Source organism: Scardinius erythrophthalmus (genome assembly GCF_964197995.2).
Source record: "Scardinius erythrophthalmus genome assembly, chromosome: 3".
Lineage (NCBI taxonomy): Eukaryota > Metazoa > Chordata > Actinopteri > Cypriniformes > Leuciscidae > Scardinius > Scardinius erythrophthalmus.
The window spans coordinates 36,407,777-36,432,021 of record NC_138223.1 but is presented as its reverse complement, the minus strand read 5'-3'; the positions used below and the strand labels follow the sequence as shown (position 1 = coordinate 36,432,021).

At 36.5% G+C, this 24,245-nt stretch overlaps 1 protein-coding gene across 1 annotated transcript in view; it reads left to right on the top strand.

Annotated features, from left to right (window-relative positions):
• Positions 1–24,245, top strand: part of fbxo41 (F-box protein 41) — a 57,863-nt gene that overhangs the window by 23,370 nt on the left and 10,248 nt on the right. The window contains exons 3-11 of the mRNA XM_081361416.1: positions 2,516–2,723; positions 6,186–6,259; positions 11,646–12,001; positions 15,544–15,779; positions 17,478–17,593; positions 19,777–19,929; positions 21,114–21,209; positions 21,421–21,539; positions 23,096–23,254. Of these exons, the coding sequence (XP_081217542.1) occupies positions 2,516–2,723; positions 6,186–6,259; positions 11,646–12,001; positions 15,544–15,779; positions 17,478–17,593; positions 19,777–19,929; positions 21,114–21,209; positions 21,421–21,539; positions 23,096–23,254 (1,517 nt within the window). The remainder of the gene's footprint in view (positions 1–2,515; positions 2,724–6,185; positions 6,260–11,645; positions 12,002–15,543; positions 15,780–17,477; positions 17,594–19,776; positions 19,930–21,113; positions 21,210–21,420; positions 21,540–23,095; positions 23,255–24,245) is intronic.

The following is a 24,245-nucleotide window of genomic DNA, read 5'->3' as shown; positions in this document are numbered from 1 at the left end:
CTGCAGGCGAATGAATAGATAGCAGTCGATTAAGAAGTGATTACACAAGAGACTGAAAAACTGTAGTTTGACTGTTTTGAATTGGAACAGAACAGCCAAACACATGAAAATGTATTCTCCCCTAGGATAGGTCATTTTAAACTGATGTGACTTCTGTGTAACACAAAAGGAGATTTTTTAAAATAATATACTGGTTGCTTTTTTATGTTCTTTTTCCACGAAGGTACAATAAATGGGGACTGAAGCCTTCTTGCTTCAAAAAGGCACCATAAAAATGATCCGCATGACTTGAAATCTATTCCAAGCAGTGACTTTTTTAGTGTTATTAATATACTATTACCCACATACCTACAGAGGACTGCTATTATAGTATTTATTAATATTTCAAATCAGCTTTTAATTTCATATTTTCCGTTTTCTTTTTTCTTTTAGTTTAAGTTTTAGCCATTTCATGTGCTTTTTCTCATTTTAATATAGCTTTAATTTATTTTTATTTCAATTTTTGCAATTTTAGTACAACTCAAACATATTTATTTAAATTGTTTGCAGAGGGTACATTTCTAATTTAGTTGTAGTTTTTTTTATTGTTATTTATATGTTATTATATTTCAGCTGTATTTTAATTACCGAAAATGAATTTTAGTAGTTAATTAGTTTTAATTAGCATAATAACACTGATTCCAACTCAATTTAGTTATCTTGTTCAAAGCATTAGATCGTCTATTAAAGGTGCAGTAAGCTATTTCTGAGAAACACTGTTGATATTTGAAATCACCAAAACTAACACGCCCATATACCCAAAACGATCACACCCCTATCTTGATAGCTCCGCCCCCAAATTCACAAACACAAACCGACACCTCCCCTCTAATGAGTGTATGCCCCTTACTTCTGATTGGCTACTGCTGTGTTTTTGTGCTTTGGTCAGATCAACTTTCAGCAGCGTTTCTCAGAAATCGCTTACTGCACCTTTAATAAATCCTTACAACCTTGTCAAGAAGGAAAGAACATATATCAGTTCTGCTCTTTTATTTTCTTTCACCGTGCCCTTTTGTCCCTGATTTTTTCACTACTGTACTGATCATGACATGAGTCTTGATTTGCTTATGATTAATTGTTGCACTAGAGAAACTAATGTGATGTACACCAGATCCATGAATTATAAAAAGGCTGCACTGCAGACTACAGTCTGTCTGACATGATAATTTAATAGAGCCTGATCATTATCATTGTTATTTACTTAAAAGATCATTTGAGATTACACAATTACATAAATGGCAGCAAGATCACATTTACGCACATTCATTTTCCTGCTTTATAAAATGCCGCTTTTAATTTTTGGGGATAATTAAAGCTTCTTTCTTGAGCGCAGGAACTGTTGCATATTCACTTTGTCCTGTGACGTAAGTTGTTTTCAACCTATGTTGATGAAATACTCAAGATGTCGGTATCTCAAAATATGATTTTCTTGGCGTATGAATATGAAAAGTCCAACTGTGTGAGAATCTGCTAAGAGTGTGAGAGAAGCTTAGAATAGCTGAGGTGATGGTGTCGACAGAGGCGCAAGCCAGTGTTTATGTGTACAGAGACATTTCCTACACAGAGATAACAGTTGTCGTGCTTTCATTGGCTGTACGCACACTCCAGGGATTTGCAGAATTCTGGAGGAGATAAACAAGTATGAGAAAAGGGACAAATGAGAGGGAGAAGGTGGTATCAGATTCCCCTTTCCCATTTGCCAAGGTGTGACCGCTCTAAATTTAGATGGTCTGTAGTCCTTTAAAGAGGACCTGTTGTGCATTTTTACATTTGCAACTTTCTATAGTGTGTAATGTTGCTGTTTGGGCATTAAAAAGGTTACAAAGCACAAAGTCACTCCAAAGGGAGTTATTCTCTATATCAGTAAGCACTGATCTTTCTGAACTTCCTAAAAACGCCTCAATTGTAGTCTTGAGTTTTCTTCTGGGAACGTACACGTCACAATATCCCTCATTTAAAGACTTATCGCCCAAGACATATGCAAAAAAAGGGGGTGAGGCCTGTTTGAGTTGGGATAGTAGTTGTTGAAACCCGCAGTTATGGTAAGGGGCACCGTATTTCCGGAACACACTCGAATCGATTGACCAATCACAACACACTGGTCCGGCCGACCAATCAGAGCACACTGCGCTTTTCGGAAGGAGGGGCTTGGAACAGACTGGAAAGAGAGGGGCTGCAACAATGTAAAATATGTCACAAATTTGTTTTTTGAACATTCAAGCATGAAAACCTATTCTAGTATACTCTAAAAACAAAATTAAGACTCTGTAAAAGAGCATAATAGGAATATATAAAGGAAATGCTGTTGGTAGGGGTGCATAAGGTCATATATACACCACACTAAACCGCCATATATTTGAGTTACAGACTCAATACTCCTTAATGCATTGATCAAACTGACAAGCTATCACAAAATTCTCTAATAGTAACTCTGACAAATTTCTTTCTCCTTTCCTTTCATTTCCTCCTCACTCAGAGAGGTGTCCCAGATCGATCAGTTCCTGCAGGAAACAGCTGCGCGTGAAGCCAATGCTAAACTGCGTCTTCAGCAGTTCATCGAGGAGCTGTTGGACCGGGCCGACCGTGCTGAGAAACAGCTCCAGATTATCAGCAGCTGTGCCACCACCCCCAACGGCAGCCTGGGACACTGCAGTCTGCAAGGATCCAAACATAATGGACGACAGGTACGGTAACTGAGAGAAAGAGACAAAAGAAAACTTGGCATTGGAACGATCAGAGATTCAGAGATTACACCTGTATTTGTAGTCATTTATGCATATTTTGATGTGACTGGGCTTTTTAATCAATGGAAAATCCATAACTTTGAATCACTAGCTGTTTCGATATCTACATAGAAGGTGCAATCCTGAAGAGTAATGCAGTCATTTGTTTTTCACATTTACCTTCACATTTGATCGAATTACGTGTGAATTAAAAATGTGAATTATTTAATTATTGTACAAATACAAAGCTTAAATAAGTATGAAATTGGCTTGAAATTTAGAAGTCATTCGCATATTTTTAAAGTACTTTTATTTATAAAGTACTTTTAAGGCACATTAAGTTGATCGAAAGTAACAGTAAAGACTTCTACAATTTTCACCAAAAAGTCCGTTCTAATTAAGTTTCTATTCATCAAGAAATACTGGGAAAATATGTATCATGGTTTCCACAAAATTATTAAACAGAACAACTGTTTTCAACATTGATAATAATAAGAAATGTTTCTTGAGCACCAAATTAGCATATTAAAATGATTTCTGAAGGATCATGTGACTGAAGGCTGGAGTAATTCAGCTTCAACCATCGCAGGAATAAATAATTTTTTTGCAATATATTAAAATAGAAAAGTGTCATTTAAATTGTAGTAATATTTCACAATATTACTGAATTTACTTCATTTTTGATCAAATAAATTCAGCCTTGGTGATAAAAAAGGCTAATTTCAAAAACATTAAGAAGTACCAACACCAAACTTGAATGGTTGTTTATACTGTATGTGTAGAAAGATTTGCAAGAGTCAAAGAGATATTTATTTAATCAGCCAAATATATTAGCCTATTAGCATTATTAGCTACAAGTGCATACGCAAAAAAAAAAATAAAAATAAAAATTGTAAGCCCTTTTTTTAAGATTAAGGCTTTATAATATCTGAATTAGTGAAGGAAGACTTTTTCTTGTGGACACAGCAACATTTACCACCACATCCAGAAAAACACTGTCCGTGTTCCCACTTTAGAGCCTGGGCATGCTGAGACATTTTTTAGAGAATCTTAAAAATGTTCTGTGAGATAAATAAATCTTAATGCAAACCTTTGGTCTATGAAGCTCCAGATAACCTTTTACAGTGTTGAAAAATGTTATGCCAAATTCTGTGTGTGTATGTGTGCACGCCACAGTTACTCACACCACCATTTTTAGGCTTGTTATTGACTGTGAATGGCACATTCAGGCAACACCCTAACATGAGCACCCTGCTCTGACATCATTGGGGACCCCTTCGTCACCATGGAAACAGCAATCTACATTTGTCATTCACTCATATTGTATATACAGCACTGTTGACTCAGCTTGAGTTCACACACAGCCTGTGTTCCCAAATGCCAGCCACAGCCTTCCAGTCTCCTACTATCTGGAGAGGAAGTACTCTCAGTGATGTCAGAAGAAGGGAATAGTGTTTCAGGAGCATGCATGCTGTGATTCAGGACATTTGGCCTAAATTAGAGCATAGACATGCACTGTGCAGGGTTATGACAACAGGAAAAAGCCAGAAAGAAAGCAAGCAAGAAAAAGATGCAGATTTCTTGTTCTCATCTCAAGCATTTCCCACAATACCGGTCAGCCTTTTTTGCTGTGCATTGCTAGTGAAATCAATAGTGCTGCTTTTCCTTTCTGCCCCATTTCTGCGGGCACTGCGTCCAGTGTGTGTTTGTGAATGTTTGTGTGGCCTGTCAGCACTATGGCACCTTGCTTGGCCCATATTTCCTCTGGTGTATCACCTAACAAGCTAGAGCAGTTATTTAAAGGCACAGTGTTCCTATTTCCTGCATGAGATTGGTGAGTCTAATACCTACGTCTGATGAATGAAAGTCATTAGTAGTTGATCTATATGTTTTTTTTTTTTTCTAAAACACCTGAAGTATTATTTTCAGAATTTTACAGGGAAATCAATGTAGGCCAGGCTGTTTTCACTCAGAGCACCATAAAAACAAGAAAAACAACCATATTTCACTGCTTTTTGAGATCCTACAATTGTGAATGAGCCCTTAAATGCAATTGTTATTGAAATGTTGGTAACACTTTACAATAACGTCCATTAGTTAACATTAATTAACTACCTTAGTTAACATGAACTAAGAATGAACAATACTTCAGCATTCGTTAATCTGAGTTAATATTAATTTTAGGGCTGTCAAAAGATTAATCGCGATTAATCGCATCCAAAATAAAAGTTTGTGTTTAAATAATATATGTGTGTGTACTGTGTATAATTAAATTTGTATATATAAATACACACACATGCTTGTATATATTTAAGAAAAATGTGTAATTTATATATAAAAAAATATATTTATATATAATATAAATTATGTATAAATATATACAGTATATGTATGCAAATATTTCTTAAATATATACATGCATGTGTGTGTATTTATATATACAAAAAAAATATACAGAGTACACACACATATATTATGTAAACACAAACTTTTATTTTGGGTGCGATTAATCGCGATTAATCTTTTGACAGCCCTAATTAATTTCAACATTTATTAATATGTTAATAAAATCAGAGGTTGTATTTGTTTACATTAGTTAATGCACTGTGAACTAACATGAACAAACAATAAACAGCTGTATTTTTAACTAATATTAACAAAGATTAATAAATACTGTAACAAATGTTTTGCTCGTTGGTGTTAACTAATGAACCTTTTTGTAAAGCGTTACCAAAATGTTTAATTTACATAGAATGGCTGAAATTAAATAAACAAGATTTTAGACTATATTTTCTCTAAAAATTAGAAAGCAAGAAATGTGCATTACCATTTGACAAGGCTTTCAGTGGATTTGTTAAACTGACACAATCGATCAGGTGAGCATGATTGTCAGGAAACGGTTTGGTGTAATTTCACCAATTATTTGGCCTGGTTGAGTCTTTCAGCAAGGCACAAAACCACAGGTTGCACCAGGGGAATTGGCCATGTAATTAGTGTACGGCAAGCCAATTTGCATAAAAGTAGCTAAATGAGTAATCAGTGATGCTAATAAAACTGCTGCTATTTTGTACTCAGAGAGTTTTGAAACATATTATCAGTGTTGACCCAGACTAAACCTAGTCCTCATAAAGCATGAATATTGACGCTAAAGCATGTTAGTGGTAACCTCAATCCTCAAACCTACAAAATGGTAACGGTCAATAAAGTTCTGACGTAAATATGACATGTTTTTCCCATGTACTGTATCTCTCTGAGGAATCTCTCTTAGTTTTCTACCCTATACCTCTCTATCTGCTTTGATTCTATTTATATTTACCTACTGATGTTGAGCTGCAGTATCTCAGATGTGTTCAGTGAAATTTTGGAGCATCTTTCTCTCTCATACACACACTCTCAATTGATTTCTCACTCTTTCTCCCATAGAGAAATTCCAGTATCTCTGGGCCATCCAGGGGAATGTACCAAGTGTCCGATCGGCGTTCCTCCCCCAGCACTGCGTAAGTGACAGCAGAATTCTGCCTGCATGACTTCACAAAAAATGTTTTCTCATCAGCCAAATTTTCTTACAGTTATTATGCATTTTTATACTTGTATATTAATGTGTTTATAATTTAATAATATCACTAACTTCAACTTAAAAAAAAAATATATATATAATTAAATCATTTTTGTGTATTTATTAATTAATTTGCATATTATGCAATTCATTTAATTTAAAATATTATGCAAACACTATTCATTTGATTTTTTATTTTTTTTGGTCAGGTATCTATTCTTAGAGAACAATGGAATACTTCACAATAGTGTCAAAGTAGTGGTGTTTTATTCCTGAATTAATTAGTGTTTTTCAACAAATCGGTTGAATGACTGATTCAGTGACTCACTCGTAAAGACAGTCACTTATTCTTTTCTTGTATTGCCATACATTATGTTGTATTCATATCTTGTATTCAAATTTCTATTTTTGGCTTCAAATTCGAGATATTTACCTATAGCGACTAATGAAACAGATTTTGCACACGTTCACAGAAAATAGCTTACTTCTGCGTTGCAAAATAATAAAATGCTAAATAAAGTGTAGTTTTACTTCAAACTTTGAAGTATTAGATCTAAGATTTGGCACCAGCCATTTTGCAGATATATCTTAAATTCGGCAGAGCAGCAAGTTTATGTCTTTTATCTGCTGTGAGCCAGGGGTATGTTGGAGTCAGCCTGGTTTGGGATGTGTCTAGGGAAAATCACAAGATTGTTGCATTTGCCTCAGGGTTAAACCAGTCTGTAATCTCTCAGCCATGCAGAAGATATGCGAAAAGAGCTGTGTGTGGAAAACTAAAGTGCCTTAAAGGACAAGGCTGAAAACAACCAGTACCAAAGGCTCTAGACGGATAGCGGTGAAAACATTTGTTCAAACTCTGCTTCCTTGGATAGTCTTGTTTTTTGTGTTGTATTGAAAGCAAGTGTCAGGTCAGGTTTTGCCTACAGAGTAGAGACCAAATGTCCCCGCAATAGTGAAACCTAAAACTTTAAGGGATAGATCACCAAAAAAATAACATGAAACTAACTAAATAAAATAATTATATATTTTTTTATAAATGAAATCATGTTTTAATGGAAATTTATTATTTTGTGAGGGTTCATTTTTAGGCATATGAACTTCTAAAGAAACACGGCGAGAACAACCACTAAAATAGACAATAACGGACAAAGAACAATTGAAACTGAGGACTATATATACACAGAAACACTAGGGACTAAACAAGATAATTAACAAGACACAGGTGAGACACATGAGGGCAAATCAAAAACCTTGGAAACAGAAGAACATGAACAAAGAAAACACTGGAAACTGAACTGAGAATATTGCTCAAAGTCCAAACTAGAGGTGTGTTCATTCTAAACTGTAACAAGCCTTCACATGCTTATAGAACTTGTAGTTACAACGTGTAAACTAAATGTTCGACAAGGTATGTTCGATTTGAAGCGGCGCTGTGCAGACCGTTCAGTGTATGACATCAAAGTACCGCAAAAGCATTTTGAAAGCATACAGAATTGTAATTGTTTTCAGTTTTATAAAAACTGTTGTTTAATAAGACTTTAACATGTTGTGAACCATTGTTTTTAAGATTTAATATTAATCTAGTGAGATTGTCTCAACTAGTCACTAAGCATAACTAATATGCATCACAAACATATTATTCTCGTTTTTATTTTTAGGTCATCGTCCATTTATGCGATTCCCTGTAAAATGTCAGAACTAACCTTTGTGCGGCTGCTCGTTTAGCTAGTTTCTGATCTGTGAGTGAGACAGCAACGTCCATCTGTTGTGTGCGTGCATTTGAATCATTTGGTGCTCTGAGGGAAGGAAGGAGCGTGGGTTTGCCTGGAGTCTGCTGTCCCTAAATTGACATAGACTCCATAGGTCTTCCCACTGAATCAGACGGGAGCGGATTGAAATGATCACTGCTGTTCCTTCATTATGGCATAACCACCATCATCCATCTGAGTCACTTATAAACAAGTGGCATATAAACTAAAAAGTGTGGGAACTGTAAGAAATTAATTCTTTTTTTTCGGCAAGGATGCGTTAAATTGAAAGTGACAGTAAAGACTTTTATATTATTACAAAATATATTTATTTCAAATAAAATATGTTCTTTTTGTTCATCTAAGAATCCTGAATCCTGTCATGGTTTCCACAAAAAATATTTCAGCAGCTGTTTTCAACATTGATAATAAGAAGAATTTTTTCTTGAGAACCAAATCAGCATATTAGACCGATCTCTAATTCGGATGCTGAAAATTCAGTTATGCATCACAGGAATACATTACATTTTAAAATATATTCAAATATAAAACATCTGTATTTTTGATAAAATAAATCCAGTCTTTATGAGAATAAGAAACTTCTTTCAAAACCATTAAAAACCCCAAACTTTTGAACAGTTATGTATATACTCTTCATTAATATTCTGTCATTATAACTAGGGTTCTTATTATTTTTGATCAAACTCATTTAATAATATGCTAATTCATAAAGAGAAAATCTGACATAGAGATAATTCAATTACATTTTTGAGGCAGATCAGTAAAGCACTATAGACATTACAAAATGTGTTTTTAAAAGTTGTATATAAATTGTTTGTTTTATTTTATTAAATTTAAAGGGATAGTTCGCCCAAAAATTAAATATTTGTCATCATTTACTCATCCTCATGTTGTTCCAAACCTGTATGAGTTTCTTTTTTCTGCTGAACACAAAGGAAGATATTTTGAATAATGTCGGTAACCAGACAGTTGACGGCAACCATTGACATCCATTGTATTTTTTTTCACATACTATGGAATTCATTGGGTGCCGTCAACTGTCTGGTTACCGACATTATTCAAAATATCTTCCTTTGTGTTTATCAGAACAAAGAAACTCATACAGGTTTGGAACAAGTTGAGGGTGAGTAAGTAATGACAACATTTTTATTTTTGGGTCAACTATTCCTTTAAGCCAATCCCTGCCCTACGGTCCTCAGCAGTCCATTTTGCAAATAGAGTTTGTAAATCTGCTTAAGGTTGACTTCAGAGGCAGATGTCTTTAGCCATCGCATCCCTCTGTTTTTTTCAGCATCTCTATTTTTGGCTTCAAATAAAAGGCACAAATATGCATTTGAAGTAAGGGGTGCTGAAACATTCGAAAACAATATAATACAATACAGAGACTGCACTATGTCTTAAAGTTCTTCTGAATTTCATTTTTTTTATGTCAGAAACTTTACGTATGCATTCTTTTTAGCTTTTGCTTTTGAACAAATGAATGGCTTTTGATATCTCTGCCATAGCCAGCCATGCATTACACATTCCTACTGTGTAAGCAGTTTTAATGTGTCCCAGCTTGATTTCTAGTGGGTTGTTTGCTCCTCAGCCCACTGTAAAATAGAAAAGTAAGCCTGTCATTGTAGTCAGTTGCCTACAGCGGAGCCTACAGTCACTACTGACTGCAGTAGCACAGTATCTCTTTAAGTCTCAGTGTTGGCTTTTGAATTGTAACATCTGGAGAGTGACTAAATGTCTGGCTGGAATCCCCAGTGGAAATTCTGTCCCTGCTAAGCCTTGGAGGAGAACATTCCTTATCCTTACCCACAATCCCATGCATATGCCCTAACTGTTCCCTGAGTTTAGTGATTTCTCTTGTAATGATTAAGGAGAGGTCTTGTGCAGTGTAAGTGTTCAGAAGTGTCATACTCAATTAAACTGAAATTAAGTTGCATATGTCTTGAAGGTAAAAAGGAATCAGGGATAATGCATTGACATTGGCATTGACTAAATTTAGTCGGCCAATTGAGTCACAGCTTCTTCAGATAATTTGCTTTCAACTATCAAACTTAAAATGTCAAAGCAGCTCTTGTCTATACAGTATAAAGGTCTGCTAATTAGCTCTTATAAGAGCTATAAGAGCTACTGTGAAGTTAAAATGCTTTTTTTCTTTTGGTCATGTCTGTACCAGGATTGATAATGTGGCTAATCAAAAAAACTAAAGAAAAAAGAAGAGGAAGAAGTGCATGACACCCCTAAAAGTGTTGATTTAGTGTTGTGTACCCAGCGCTTGGTGTTGAAAAGAATCCTCTGAGGAGTGTTTTGATAGAAAACAACTGAGAGTCACTATTGTATTAAGGAAATAACCCATTACTCATTCAGGCTTAAAAATAATAGAGTTTGCAGAGTCTCTTATTTCTAAATTAGTGGGTGTGTGTTTATGTGTATTATAGGAAGTCTGTCTAGACAGATCTGATCATATTTCCTGGTGAATTCTCACTGTTCTTTTTACACACTCTGAACACAAACCCTGTATTCTAAAGCAGTGGTTTTCAACTGGTGGATCTCGATTCTCGACCCATACGAGTGCAAAACGTGCAAAAAAAAAAACAATCAGAGTCTCATCTCCCATTCCCTTTAAAAGCCAGTTGCGTTCGTGCCATGGCGGATTCGCTATTTGCATGGTGGAATTTGCAAGTGGAAACACTGAACTCTTCTCCAGAGAGGAAACGGATCTGCTCATGCGCGAGGTTAAAGCACGCAAGCAGACCATCTACGGCACAAGCCGGATTCCACCATATCTTAATGTACACAATAATAATCTTTTACATCGTAATCCTTTTATTTTTAATATTTGGCATGTTTGTGTGCTGCTGCGCATCCCTGTGTGTGTAATATGAAGAGTTACGCGTGTTGTGCACCCGCCTATTGGCGCATAATACTAAAGCGCCCTTTAAATAACAAAAAAAATATTGCGGCATTGACTTTAGACCATGTTTCAGTTGGTCAATGGCGCAGTCTATTTAAGTTGCCTCAAAATGGCAACGCGCCAACAATGCGCCTGAACACACCTCGTTTTCAGACCATGGGCGCACAAATGCATTTTCTATTTAAACAACGTGGCGCAGGATGTAAAAAATATACATTTGTCGGGATGAAACTAGCAAAAAACACTTGCGTCGCGCCTGGCGCCGCATTGCTCCTGGTGTATGATAGGGCCCTATGTATTATAACAAATGCCTGCAGAGGGCGTCTACTGCCTGGTGAATGTTGGTTGTTACACTTTACAGCATGAATCTAATCCTTGTTTAATATTGACCAAACATCACTAAATCCAAAAGTCCATTTAATATTTAATATTTTGTCACGTCTCTGCAATAGAAATGCTACAGCCACAAACATGTGGACATCAAAACATGCAAACTCAGAGAGAGGGTTTAAACTTTTATTTTGGAATGGTTCTATGTTTGGTCATCACTAGATCTCCAGTAATTCCTTTCATGAATTCCTGCAAATTAACCACAACATTGTGCCTGACTGTTTTGCTCCATGCTTCCCTTTTGTGGTTTTGTTAAACAGTGCATCAGGACGAGGAAAGTCTGTGTCCCAGGGTTCAGGAGGTTACGACAGTGACAGTGTGGACCTCCATGCTCTAGAGGACTGTCCTGATGCTCAATACTACCACGTCCAGTGCCGACTTGGGGAGGGAGGTGGAGGAGGAGCATACGAAAGGACAGGTGCTTCCCGGAGCTGGGGTCTCCGCAAACAGGCCATCCAGAACTGGCAGCGTCGGCCATACCGGAACAGCACGGAGGGAGAGGAGGGCGACGTGTCTGACGTAGGATCCCGCACCACAGAGTCTGAGGCCGAAATGTGGGAGCAAGACAGGAGAGCAGAGCACGGGGGTAACCGTGGAGGATACAGACTTGCTACAGGTGCGTCATTGACCTGCGTGGGCAGGACGAGCGTATAGAATCTTGTCCTGGGGCTTATTATTTTGTATTTTTTTAAATGTTGGTGGAAGAGCATGGTTCATTTCTCATGGAACCCAATTCCAAATGCATAAATGTGAATGTAATTTTTGTGAATAGAAATGTAAATAATTTAGGGCAGAAACTGGCTAGATCTGTAGCAAATGCTGCCTTGGTTGCAAATGTCCTTTACCAGTATGTGTGTTTGTGAGTTAAAAGTTTGTAGAGCGGTTTGTCAGGGCCGTGGCCACTGTACCCACTCTCCAAATAATGATCAGGTATAGTCAGGTCAGAGGATCAGGACGCCGGCTGAGAGAAATGAGGTCATACGAACAAACTGCCGTCAGGAACACAGGCCAGAGAGCAGTAGAGAGCGTGTGTCATGGAGTAATGAGCACAGTTTTCCACCTACTGACTCCAGGTCATTGTGGGAAGAGTGAAATGTTTAACCAATAGTCTATATATGCTCCCATACATAATCACACCACATTCAGAGTGTGGCTTAAGGCCATGACACATTGATTGAGGCTCATTTGTGCTGTTCAGGGGTGAGTTTCCCAAAAGCATCGTTAGCCAACTATAGTCGCAAGTTCAGTTGTTTTCAGCATAGTTCAAAGAGTCTGTGTTTCCCGAAACCATAGATCCAGCGAACATTCGCAAACAGCATCGCAAACAAGCTCTCGAGCTGTGGTTAGAAGCATATTTTTTGTGTGGGCTTAATAAATCCTTATCTTGAGCAAAATAAGCAAGCTGACATTTAGTACAATCTATATCTTTTATTACTATTTGATACAAATGTAATTTACGTCTCTTAGTTTGTCAAGAGATTTAAAGCACCATTTTGAGTACGTGCTCTAGTTACGTAAGAATGAGCGTAAATGATTCTGGAAATAAAGCAAAATAACTAAGAAAAATGAGAATTAGTCCTCAGATGCCATGTCTGTAATTTATAGCAAAATAATCTTAAAGGAACACTCCACCGTTTTTTTGACATAGGGCTTATTCACCTTCTTTCCTACATTTAGATAGGTGAGCAAATGCAATTTGTCTCAGTGCATGCATTGTTTTAGTTTGACAGGGTTGGCGCTAGCTTAGCTTAGCATAATGAATGGAATCCTTTGTTGCCAGCTAGCATGTCCTGAGTAAAAGTGATATAAAAAATAAAAAAAACCCCACCTAATTACTTCTTGTGGCCTGTGTATTCACAACAAGTACAAATAGCGATGCGGATTAACACTAGGCGATTTCTTATGCAGATATTGACTTGGGACTATATTAGGGGGAAGCACAGGCGAAGCACTGCTACTTGGGCGCAGAGATATCACGCCCAAGTAGCAGTGCTTCGCCTGTGCTTCCCCCTAATATAGTCCTTAATATATAAGTCAATATCTGCCTAGGAAATCGCCTAATGTTAATCTGCATCACTATTTGTACTTGTTGTGAATACGCAGGCCACAAGAAGTAATTAGGTGTTTTTTTTGTTTGTTTTTTATATCACTTTTACTCAGGGCATGCTAGCTGGCAACAAAGGATTCCATTCATTATGCTAAGCTAAGCTAGCGCCGACCCTGTCAAACTAAAACAATGCATGCACTGAGACAAAAATGCATTTGCCCACCTATCTAAATGTAGGAAAGAAAGTGAATAAGCCCTATTTCAAAAAACGGTGGAGTGTTCCTTTAACTTTAATTCAATCTCAAACGGATTCATTAAAATAAGTTATTTCTCCACCACCTGCGTGATGTGGTTGAATGACTAATTTGTAACAGGAAACCAGTCGTGACTAGCTAGAGGATTTCTTCAAAGATGCATCGTACTATGGTTATTAAGCAGCATGTCGAGTGTGTCACCTCTACTTTGTTCAGCTGTGGCAGAGAATGTAATTATCAATCTGTTGGGGGCACCAGTAGGCCTGCTCACATCATAATGATCATTTTAAGGGAGTTAATTATAGTTATATGCAAGTATATATGCAAGAATTCTTTATTCTGTCATGACTGAAGCCAACATGAAATCCTATATTTGAACCACATCATATGCCATCCATGCCAAACAATGTCAGCGCCAACCTGAAAAAGTATTTGGAAGTTCTAACTGAGAGTTCAAGGGATTGTTAGTGCAGACTGGTTTTGTGTTTAAATGAGGAAATGAATGTAATTAATACATTTCTTTTTTCATTATGTTATATAATTGGTATTTTTTATATATTTTATCAAATATTTTTACACATTTGGATGTCAGTTCAGTACATATTTTTTTATTTAAATTTTTGTAATTTTTTTTTTTTATTTAATTTTAATATTTAATTTTATTTAATAGTTATTTTTGTGCCATTTGTTCAATTTTTATTTTATTTTTATTAATAAGAACAGTTAATAAACATTAAAAATGTGTTATAATTTCAGAACATTTTTCTCTGGAGCAAACGATGGGATCAAGTTGCCTGCATCAATTGATAAACAATCATCTTTTCCCATTCCAATATTTAAAGGGATAGTTCACCCAAAAATGAAAATTATGTCATCAATTACTCACCCTCATGTTATTACAAACTTGTATGAGTTTCTTTCTTCTTCTGAACACAAAAAAAGTTATTTTGAAGAATATGGGTAAGCAAACAGTTGATGGAATGGAAAAAAACACTATGGAAGTCAATGGGGCCCATCAATTGTTTGGTTTCCGACATTCTTCAAAATATCTTTTTTGTGTGTGTGTGTTCAGCAGAAGAAGAAGATAAAACTCATACAGGTTTGGATCAAATACAGGTTTGTGTAAATTTCCGAAATCAAGACATTTTTCTCTGCAGCAAACAATGTGGGATGAACTTGCCTGCATCCACTGATCTCTTTTCCCATCTTTCTGCTAGTTGATGTTTGGTTTTGGACCAGCAACCATGGTTAGTTTATCCCAAGAGTATCCTCCATTGCTAGCATTTGTATTTAACTGTATGCATTCAGTACACATCAAACCCATGCCATGGCCAGGAGAAGGTCAAGCTCCATTCTGTTAGCACCATTAAATTTGAGAGTCTGTTTGAGTCACAACTTTTGGCAGATTTTTGCTTGATAGATTCTGAGTGTCTTAAACATGTAGGCGAATGCTGCCAGCACCCATTTCTTCAGTCTCAATCTCGTTAGATGTTCAACAAATTGTGGATGACTCAGGAGACCTGAGTCTGTCGAACTGGAGCTGTGAGATAGAAATGGCCTGCTGATGGTATGATTTTGGAAGACGTTCAAAACCTGTGGGAGGCACTGAGACAAGTGAACGGAGGCTCATAACTGTCCTTTTTATTTGACTGTGGCGCCACCATATGGACATACATGGAGCCAGTAAAATTCACCCCAAAATTAAAAAAATATATAGATTTTTCCTATTCTTATGTGTTATGAAAACCATGTGATTTTCTAATTGCTAAATGTCTGCTCTTTATATGCAGGGAAGCTGAATGGTGACTACAGCTGTCAAGCAGGTCTTCCTTGATCTCTTATTCTTCCTGTCACCAGGTCGTTCTGAAGGGGGATACAAGCATTGCCGCCATGAGAAAAGCCCCTCTAAATTCAACGAGGTGATCAGTCCTGAGGTGCTGAAGATGCGTGCCGCTCTCTTCTGTATCTTTACCTACCTGGATACGAAGACGCTCCTGCGGGCGGCCGAGGTGTGCCGGGATTGGAAGTTTGTGGCTCGTCACCCAGCGGTTTGGACCAGAGTTCTGCTGGAGAACGCTCGCATCTCCTCAAAGGTTTTTAACACCATTCACTAACATGCTTACAGTAGTGCTCCTGTTACATTTGGGCACTGACCACCCACTTTTTTTAGGAGCCTGGCTTACAGAATATATTTCTTATTTATTTTCTTTGTGGCTATTTCAGAAAATTCTTCAATAAAGATATCTAAGCCTTGAACCAAACCAATCAGCTCTGACAACATTACGAATGACAACATTACAACATTATAATTGAATTGGATTCAAACTGACAAACTGCTAATGAAAGAATTAACTATTAATTCATTTTCACTGTGAATGTTGAAATGAAATCAGTCTAGATTTCCCTATTTCAATGTTTTTTTTTCTTCCGTATATTATGCTCTAACACTATAACATGATATTAAAACATGCATTAAACTTCTAGTAAAAAAATAGTTAAATTACTTATAATAACCTGTAAGTCTGTCTTAAATGTTTAAGACATTATTGTTAAAATAACTTTATCTATTTTGCAGAAATGCTTTCAGATTAAGCCATCAGTAGACTAACAACTTCAAAGTAAAAGGGTCTTTCCTAAAATACAGCAGTACATTTTGAACTAATTGTTAACTAAATAATAATAATAATATGGTTGTGTTGTATTTTAGTTAAAAAAGTAAAGCTTTAAAGGAAGAAAAGAACTATAGATGGCCACTGCTCAGTAAAGGATTGAGAGTTAGCTGACACAAGGGTTTCCGTATGAAGTTAATTGGGATCATTTATAAATGTTATGTAATGATGTCACTTCCTAAACCAAGAGGATGATGTCATTAAGGAACTGGCTTTTTTGTAAAAGGAATATTAAAAAATATATAATAGTATAGAAAGATATAAGAGGATTTAAAAAAAAAAGATTTAATAATCTACGGAAGCGTATTGCATTCACTTGAGGAAAAAAATCTACTCTGTTTTTCTGAATTAATGACTTAATTATCTCAGAATTATGAGATAATTTTTCATAAAAAATATTTTGTTCTGTTTTTCTGAATTAACGACTTAATTATCTCAGAATTCTGAGATAATTAAGTCATTAATTCAGAAAAACAGAGCATTTTTTAAAAATGTCATTAATTCAGAAAAACAGAACAAAATATTTTTTTTATGAAAAATGATCTCATAATTCTGAGATAATTAAGTCATTAATTCAGAAAAACAGCAAATATTTTTATTTCAAGAAAAAATTATCTCAGAATTCTGAGATAATTAAGTCATTAATTCAGAAAAATAGAGCAAAAACTTTTTATTCATGAAAAATTATCTCGTAATTCTGAGATAATTAAGTCGTTAATTCAGAAAAACAGAGTAGATTTTTTTCCTCAAGTGAATGCAATATGCTTCCGTAAAAATCTATCCATTTTTTTTTACACATTTAGCTAAAAATGTTTATCTTTATATATATATTTATATATAAAATAAAAGTAATAAATTGTCATGTTATGTTAGCACATTGCACCAGTAAATGTGGTAAAAGCATCAAACCAATATAGTAAAATTATTCATAATTCAACAATTCAAATGTGTAATGTTTTGTTAGAAGTAAACAAACTAATATGATTTCCATCTATAAAAACTGACCGATCTGAATGTGATGTATAACAGCGTGGCATAAATGATGCCCACGTATTTTGTGACTGCTGAAAGTCCTGAAAAAGGCCAAGCTCTCTGACTCTGTCTCTCACGATGTTTGTTTAGTTCTTGTGCACTGTGTCTCAGTGGTGCACACAGACGCATTCCCTCATCCTCCAGAACCTCAAACCCCGGCAGAGGGGGAAAAAGGAAACAAAGGAAGAATATCTGAAGAGCACACGGTAACACGGTCTCCCTCTGCACCTGCTGTTTACTGTACCATACCGACCCTGTGTGGCTACTGCCTTCCCACAGCTCTACACACCTCCTCTTTATTACCTTCTGCCCTCTCATCACTCTTTCTCACCAAACAGATACACACTCACTCGCTCACACAGTGTGAGAAGGGAACAGAATGAGCTGCCTGTTAATTGCTCTGCTAAACCACCTCAACTAGAGTGCCAGTCGAAAACCTCATGAAAGAAAATCATCCTAATTTGAATATTTGGTGGATTGAAAAAAATGGAAATTCTGTCATTATTTACTCACCCTCATGTCCTTTCAAACCCGTATTTCGTAACCCGTAACCTGATTTTCGTTCATCTTTGTAACACAAATGAAGATATTTGAATGAAATCTGAGAGATTATTGTTCCTCCATCGACAGCTACTTAACTGACACTTTGATACTTTAAAAAGTTAATTAAATGAACGTAAAACTAATCCATATGAAATGAGCGGTTTAGTTAGAATTTTCTGAAAAAAACAAGAACTCTTTATGCAAGAACCAATGAGGTTCATTCTCGTGTTACGCAGCATGTTTGAGCTTCTGCAAGAACCAATGAGATTCATTCTCATGTTACGCAGCACGTTTGAGCGTCTGCAAGAACCAATGAGGTTCATTCTCGTGTTACGCAGCACGTTTGAGCTTCGGCAAGAACCAATGAGGTTCATTCTCGTGTTACGCAGCACGTTTGAGCGTCTGCAAGAACCAATGAGGTTCATTCTCGTGTTACGCAGCACGTTTGAGCTTCGGCAAGAACCAATGAGGTTCATTCTCTTGTTACACAGCACGTTTGAGCTTCGGCAAGAACCAATGAGGTTCATTCTCGTGTTACGCAGCACGTTTGAGCTTCTGCAAGAACCAATGAGGTTCATTCTCATGTTACGCAACACGTTTGAGCTTCAGCAAGAACCAATGAGGTTCATTCTCGTGTTACACAGCACGTTTGAGCTTCGGCAAGAACCAATGAGGTTCATTCTCGTGTTACGCGGCACGTTTGAGCTTCTGCAAGAACCAATGAGATTCATTCTCATGTTACGCAGCACATTTGAACTTCGGCAAGAACCAATGAGGTTCATTCTCGTGTTACGCAGCACGTTTGAACTTCGGCAAGAACCAATGAGGTTCATTCTCGTGTTACGCAGCACGTTTGAGCTTCAGCAAGAACCAATGAGGTTCATCTCGTGTTACGCAGCACGTTTGAGCTTCAGCAAGAACCAATGAGGTTCATTCTCGTGTTACGCAGCACGTTTGAGCTTCTGCAAGAACCAATGAGGTTCATTCTCGTGTTACGCAGCACGTTTGAGCTTCGGCAAGAACCAAAGAGGTTCATTCTCTTGTTACACAGCACGTTTGAGCTTCGGCAAGAACCAATGAGGTTCATTCTCGTGTTACGCAGCACCTTTGAGCTTCTGCAAGAACCAATGAGATTCATTCTCGTGTTACGCAGCACGTTTGAGCTTCGGCAAGAACCAATGAGGTTCATTCTCGTGTTACGCAGCACCTTTGAGCTTCTGCAAGAACCAATGAGATTCATTCTCGTGTTACGCAGCACTTTTGAGCTTCTGCAAAAACCAGTGAGGTTTATTCTCGCAGGTCAAAGCAGGTTCGGTTGACCTTCTGTTTATATTCACTGATCAATGTTAATATGTGAATAAAAGCTTAAATCATAAAAAGGCGATTGTGTCTCATCAGAATATTTGGATATTTACACCCCTCAATTTATATGGATTAGTTTTACATCTCTCTTTATGAACTTTTTGAAGTGTCAAAGTGCTAGTTGTGTAGACTGGCAATGGAGGGACAGAAATTTCTCAGAATTACTTAAAATATCTTCATTTGTGTTCTAAAGATGAATGAAAGTTTTGCGGGTTTGTGATGACATGAGGGGGAGTAAATAATGACAGAATTTTCATTTTTGGATGTAGAGCAGGAAGACTGTTTTTTATGTTAAAATATCCTATACGAGACAAACCATTCATCAAACATTTGTTAACAGCCGTCAAATGAAAGATAAAAGTAATTATTGCGGCAAATGGCACCCCAGGATAATAAAATCAAGACTGTCTTAACTTTATTAGGACGTCTGGTGACTGTAGTCATGTACTGAATTATTAATAGATTCTCTTTATTTTTTGTTTAGTGGCTGTCTTGAGGAGGGTTTGGAGGCTTTGTTGAAAGCTTCCGGCAGTAATCTGCTCATCCTGAAGGTGTCTCATTGTCCAAATCTGTTGACTGATCGCTCTCTGTGGTTGGCGAGCTGTTATTGCAGGGCACTACAGGCTGTCACATACAGGTTGGTCCACAAGGGAGCACTGTTAATATAACACTGTTAGTATACCACATCCTTTTAGTGTAAAATTTTGATTCTGATTGGTTAATTGCAAATTTTCGCAGTCAGATATTGTTTGTATTATGACCCTTAAACTGTATAAATGTCCACTGTACATAGGAGACACATTTACTACATAGGCTTACCTGTAATGAAAAATTCTAATATTTATGTACAGTAGTTATTCATTAGAGTCTATTATAGTTATTCCGTAATCAGCATAATCATTCATGGCTATCATTAACTGGATGATGTATTAAGGATGAAAAATCTTTTTATTTTGCAATGACCTGTAGATTTCACTTGCATATAATTTAGCTTAACTAAGGGCATAAGGTCACAACAATGAGTTTTCTCTTAAAAGATACTCACTTTTGTACGGAACCCCTAAAGGGATATGGTGATCTTAAAAAAAAATAGATGGGCGGAAAAATTATATTTCAATGCTTTTGTGTTCTTGAACTAAGCAACCAAATACATTAATTAGCATGTTTATTTCTACTCTGACCTGTACTACCCTTTGAGATAATTAAAAAAGTTTTCTGGCTAATACATGTATGACTTTTATAAGCACACACACAGTCAAAACCACAAAAGTACAAGGGGGGACACGGTGATAGGACAAAAATATGAGATGGGAGGAAAATGGTATTTCAATTTGCTCACAAAATGTTTGGGTTCTCTCACAAAAGTATTGCGTTCCTCCAAGAAACAAGAAGAATTTGCTCACAAAAAAATTGTGTTCGCTTGCAAAACATTTGCATTCTATCACTTGCAGAAGCACTGAAATATAGTTTTTCCTCCCACCACCTCATATTATTTCCATCACAGAAGTTTTGTGGGTGTATGCGGAGTTTCTCGAGGAACACCGTAGTTTTGTGAGCAAACATAAATGCATTGAAATAAAAAATTTCCGTGTATCTCATATTTTTTTCTCCCCGTACTTTTGTGGTTTTGACTTTGAGCTAATAAAATTCATACATTTATTAGCCAGAAAGCTTTTAAAATTATCTCCAAAGGGCAGTGCAGGTCACCGTAGAAAGAAACATGTTAATTAATGTATTTGGTTGCTTAGTTCCTGTTGGCAGGTCAAAACAGGCTTTGCATAGGCAGAGGAAAAAAAAACTCAGATATTGATGATGTTTTAGGAGTGCGACAGACCCTGTTGGACAGGAGGTTATCTGGGCATTAGGAGCTGGTTGCAGAGACATCATCTCACTACAAGTGGCACCTTTGCATCCATGGTAAGATTGAAATGCAGTAGATTTTGTAGAAAAATTTGTAGATTTTTGTTAAAAGTAGTTGTTCTACATGGCTTGATAGCTTAAATATGATATAAATTTAAATGCAGCATTTACTTTCATTTTTTGAGTATTTCGTTTAAGTTTTTGACATTAGAATTTCTTTTTTAAAGTTTAATGTAAATTATTTCAAATGTAAATTGTCTTTGTGCAGTCAGCAGCCAGCACGCTTCAGTAACAGGTGCTTGCAGACCATTGGCAGATGCTGGCCACACCTGCGAGCTTTGGGTGTGGGCGGGGCTGGCTGTGGCATACAGGGATTGGCTTCTTTGGGTGAGCGAGAATACATTAGTGTCGCTATTTTTTTTTTTGTGTGTGTGTTTGTGAAATTAATACTTTTATTCAGCAAAGACACATTAAATTGGTTAAGGTGCACTAAAGGTGTAATATTGACAACTAGCGGTTGAACTGGGTTCTGTAGTCCAAATTTTTCTTACTGGACGCTCACGCGGGTCGCCAGATTGAGGACACTTGACAGAAACGAGCGTAATTGACATTGGAAAGTCTTACAGTATAAGTTGATCAGCTAATGTATACATTTGCAATGTTTTTATTTCCGTCTGGTAGAATTTGTGATCTCAGACCCAGTTCGTTTGCTGGTTACCATCACTGTGTTTTCCACGAACTGGCAACCCAGGGTGTCGAACTACTATTGGGTAAATTGTCAGTGGGCAAGAATTTGAATATAGCATTTTTCCTACATGTCTGCAAACATATTATGGTATTTTTATGCTTTAGTGCAGTCGATAACATAGATAACCTTCAGAATTTGGTAAAACTTTCTATTCATGAATCATGAATCATGGAAAAAATATATAAAAAATATATCACAGTTTCCACAAAAATATTTAGCAGAGCAGCTGTTTTAGACATTGATATTATTAATAAGAAAAATTCAGCTTTGCCATCACAGGAAGAAATGTAAAAATATATAAAAATAGAATACAGTTATATACAATGATACTGTTTTTACTGTATTTTTGATCAAATAAATGTGTATATATATAGTATATATACATATGGTATATATACCGTATATATATATACTGCATGTATATATAGTCATTTTAAACGTATATATTTATATTTATTTAGGGCTCTGCTCTGATTTAGCACCATCATCCCTAAAAAAAATTATTATACTAACCATACAGATCAGCATTACTGATCAGATCAGCATTACGAGGCAACATCACTCAACCCTATTATCTATCTAGCATAGACAAGAACTTGTTATTCACATTGAAAACTGGGACAAAGAGACACCAGGAATGACACTTTTAACATGCTTCTGGAGGCATATTGTACTATAAATAAATGTTTTGAAGAAGAAATAGCCATTTTCTGTTATGCTTTCTGTTTTTAACCTACTTTACTGTGCCATTTCATTTACATATAATGGTTTTGACCTTTCTAAATCACAAGGTTTCATCTGAGCTTTACATAGAGCACTCAGAAGACTGAATCGGGAAGAAAAACAGAATGGTTTTTGAATTTGTAATTTTACTTGTTTTTCTCAATCCATCTTACAGTTAATTTGTTCCAGTCCAGTTCAAAATGACAAAGCACTATAAACACATCATGAAATGTGTTCATATTACATGTGCACTATATTAGGCATGTTTTTCCTCTTCCTGTGCCCACCTAAATATAGTTATCATATAGTATGTAGCCTTTTTTTTAGGATGAATAGAATATTCATTATTTTGGATGAACTATTCCTTAAACATCATCAGTAATGCAGCCATCTACCAGTGTGGAAATAGACATTCTTTGTTGCGTTCTCCACAAAGACTGTAATAACCATCTTTGTGTGTATATATCTTCAGCAAGGAACTGCATGCGGCTGCAGGTGCTGGAGTTGGACCACGTCAGTGAGATAAATCAAGAGGTGGCTGCTGAGATGTGCCGAGAGGGACTGAAGGGTCTGGAGATGCTGGTGCTCACCTCCACTCCTGTTACTCCTAAAGCCCTGCTTCACTTCAATAGTGAGTCCACACTCACTGATTCAGATTCTGATTTATTATTATTGTTTAGTATTTTAGTGAACAAAAGTTCTATTTGTTCACGGTTACATCTAAACCAAGTATCAACCAAATGAAAGCCTGATGTCAAAAGAAGAGCTATTAAATCATGCTTTACATTTTTAATAATCAGCATTTAAAGTGCCCCTATTATTAAGGTTCCTAATTTGGATTTGGAGGTCTCCTACAACAGGTTCACATGCATCCAAGGCCCAAAACACTTTAATTTTCTCATAATAGACATTGCAGAATCACCTAATTTCTCAAAGAGTCTGAAAATGATTTGTTTGAAGAATCTCTCTAAACCCCTCCTTCCCATGAGCCTACTCTGCTCTGATTGGTCAGATGGCCCAGTCTGTTGTGATTGGTCAGTTGTCAGAAACTAAACGCAGCTCCGGAGCTTCTTCAGTGCTTGATACACAGTGATATGAATGTTGGCCTCGGTTTCTCCATATCAATTCCAGTGCGAGTCCTCATCCTTTGGAAGTGGATTCGCAGCGATGAAAATAGCGTCTTCCCAATATGTCGACAACCATGTACCAAACTCTTCCAGGCCTCTGCTACAACTACAGTGTTTGAGGGCGGGTCAAAGTAGACGTCGTTCGCACTTCGATCTTTAAAACTTTGCAGACCTTTTACATTCACAAACCGCTATATTACACTCCACTTGAAAGGTAATATTCGAAGGCATAATAAGGGCACTTAAAATCAAGATACTAATGAATATTCTCCTGTATTTTAAATTAACTTCAATAACAGAGGAATAACAGAGGGCCTAACACAGATCCCTGCAGCACTCCATAGTTTACTGGAGTTATGATCGATTTTTCTCCATTTAAATAGACAAAATGGTAGCGGTCAGATAAGTATGAACTGAACCAGCTTAATGCTTGTCCTTGAACACCAGTATAATTTTGTAGTCGATCTAAGATTATTGCGTGATTTATAGTATCGA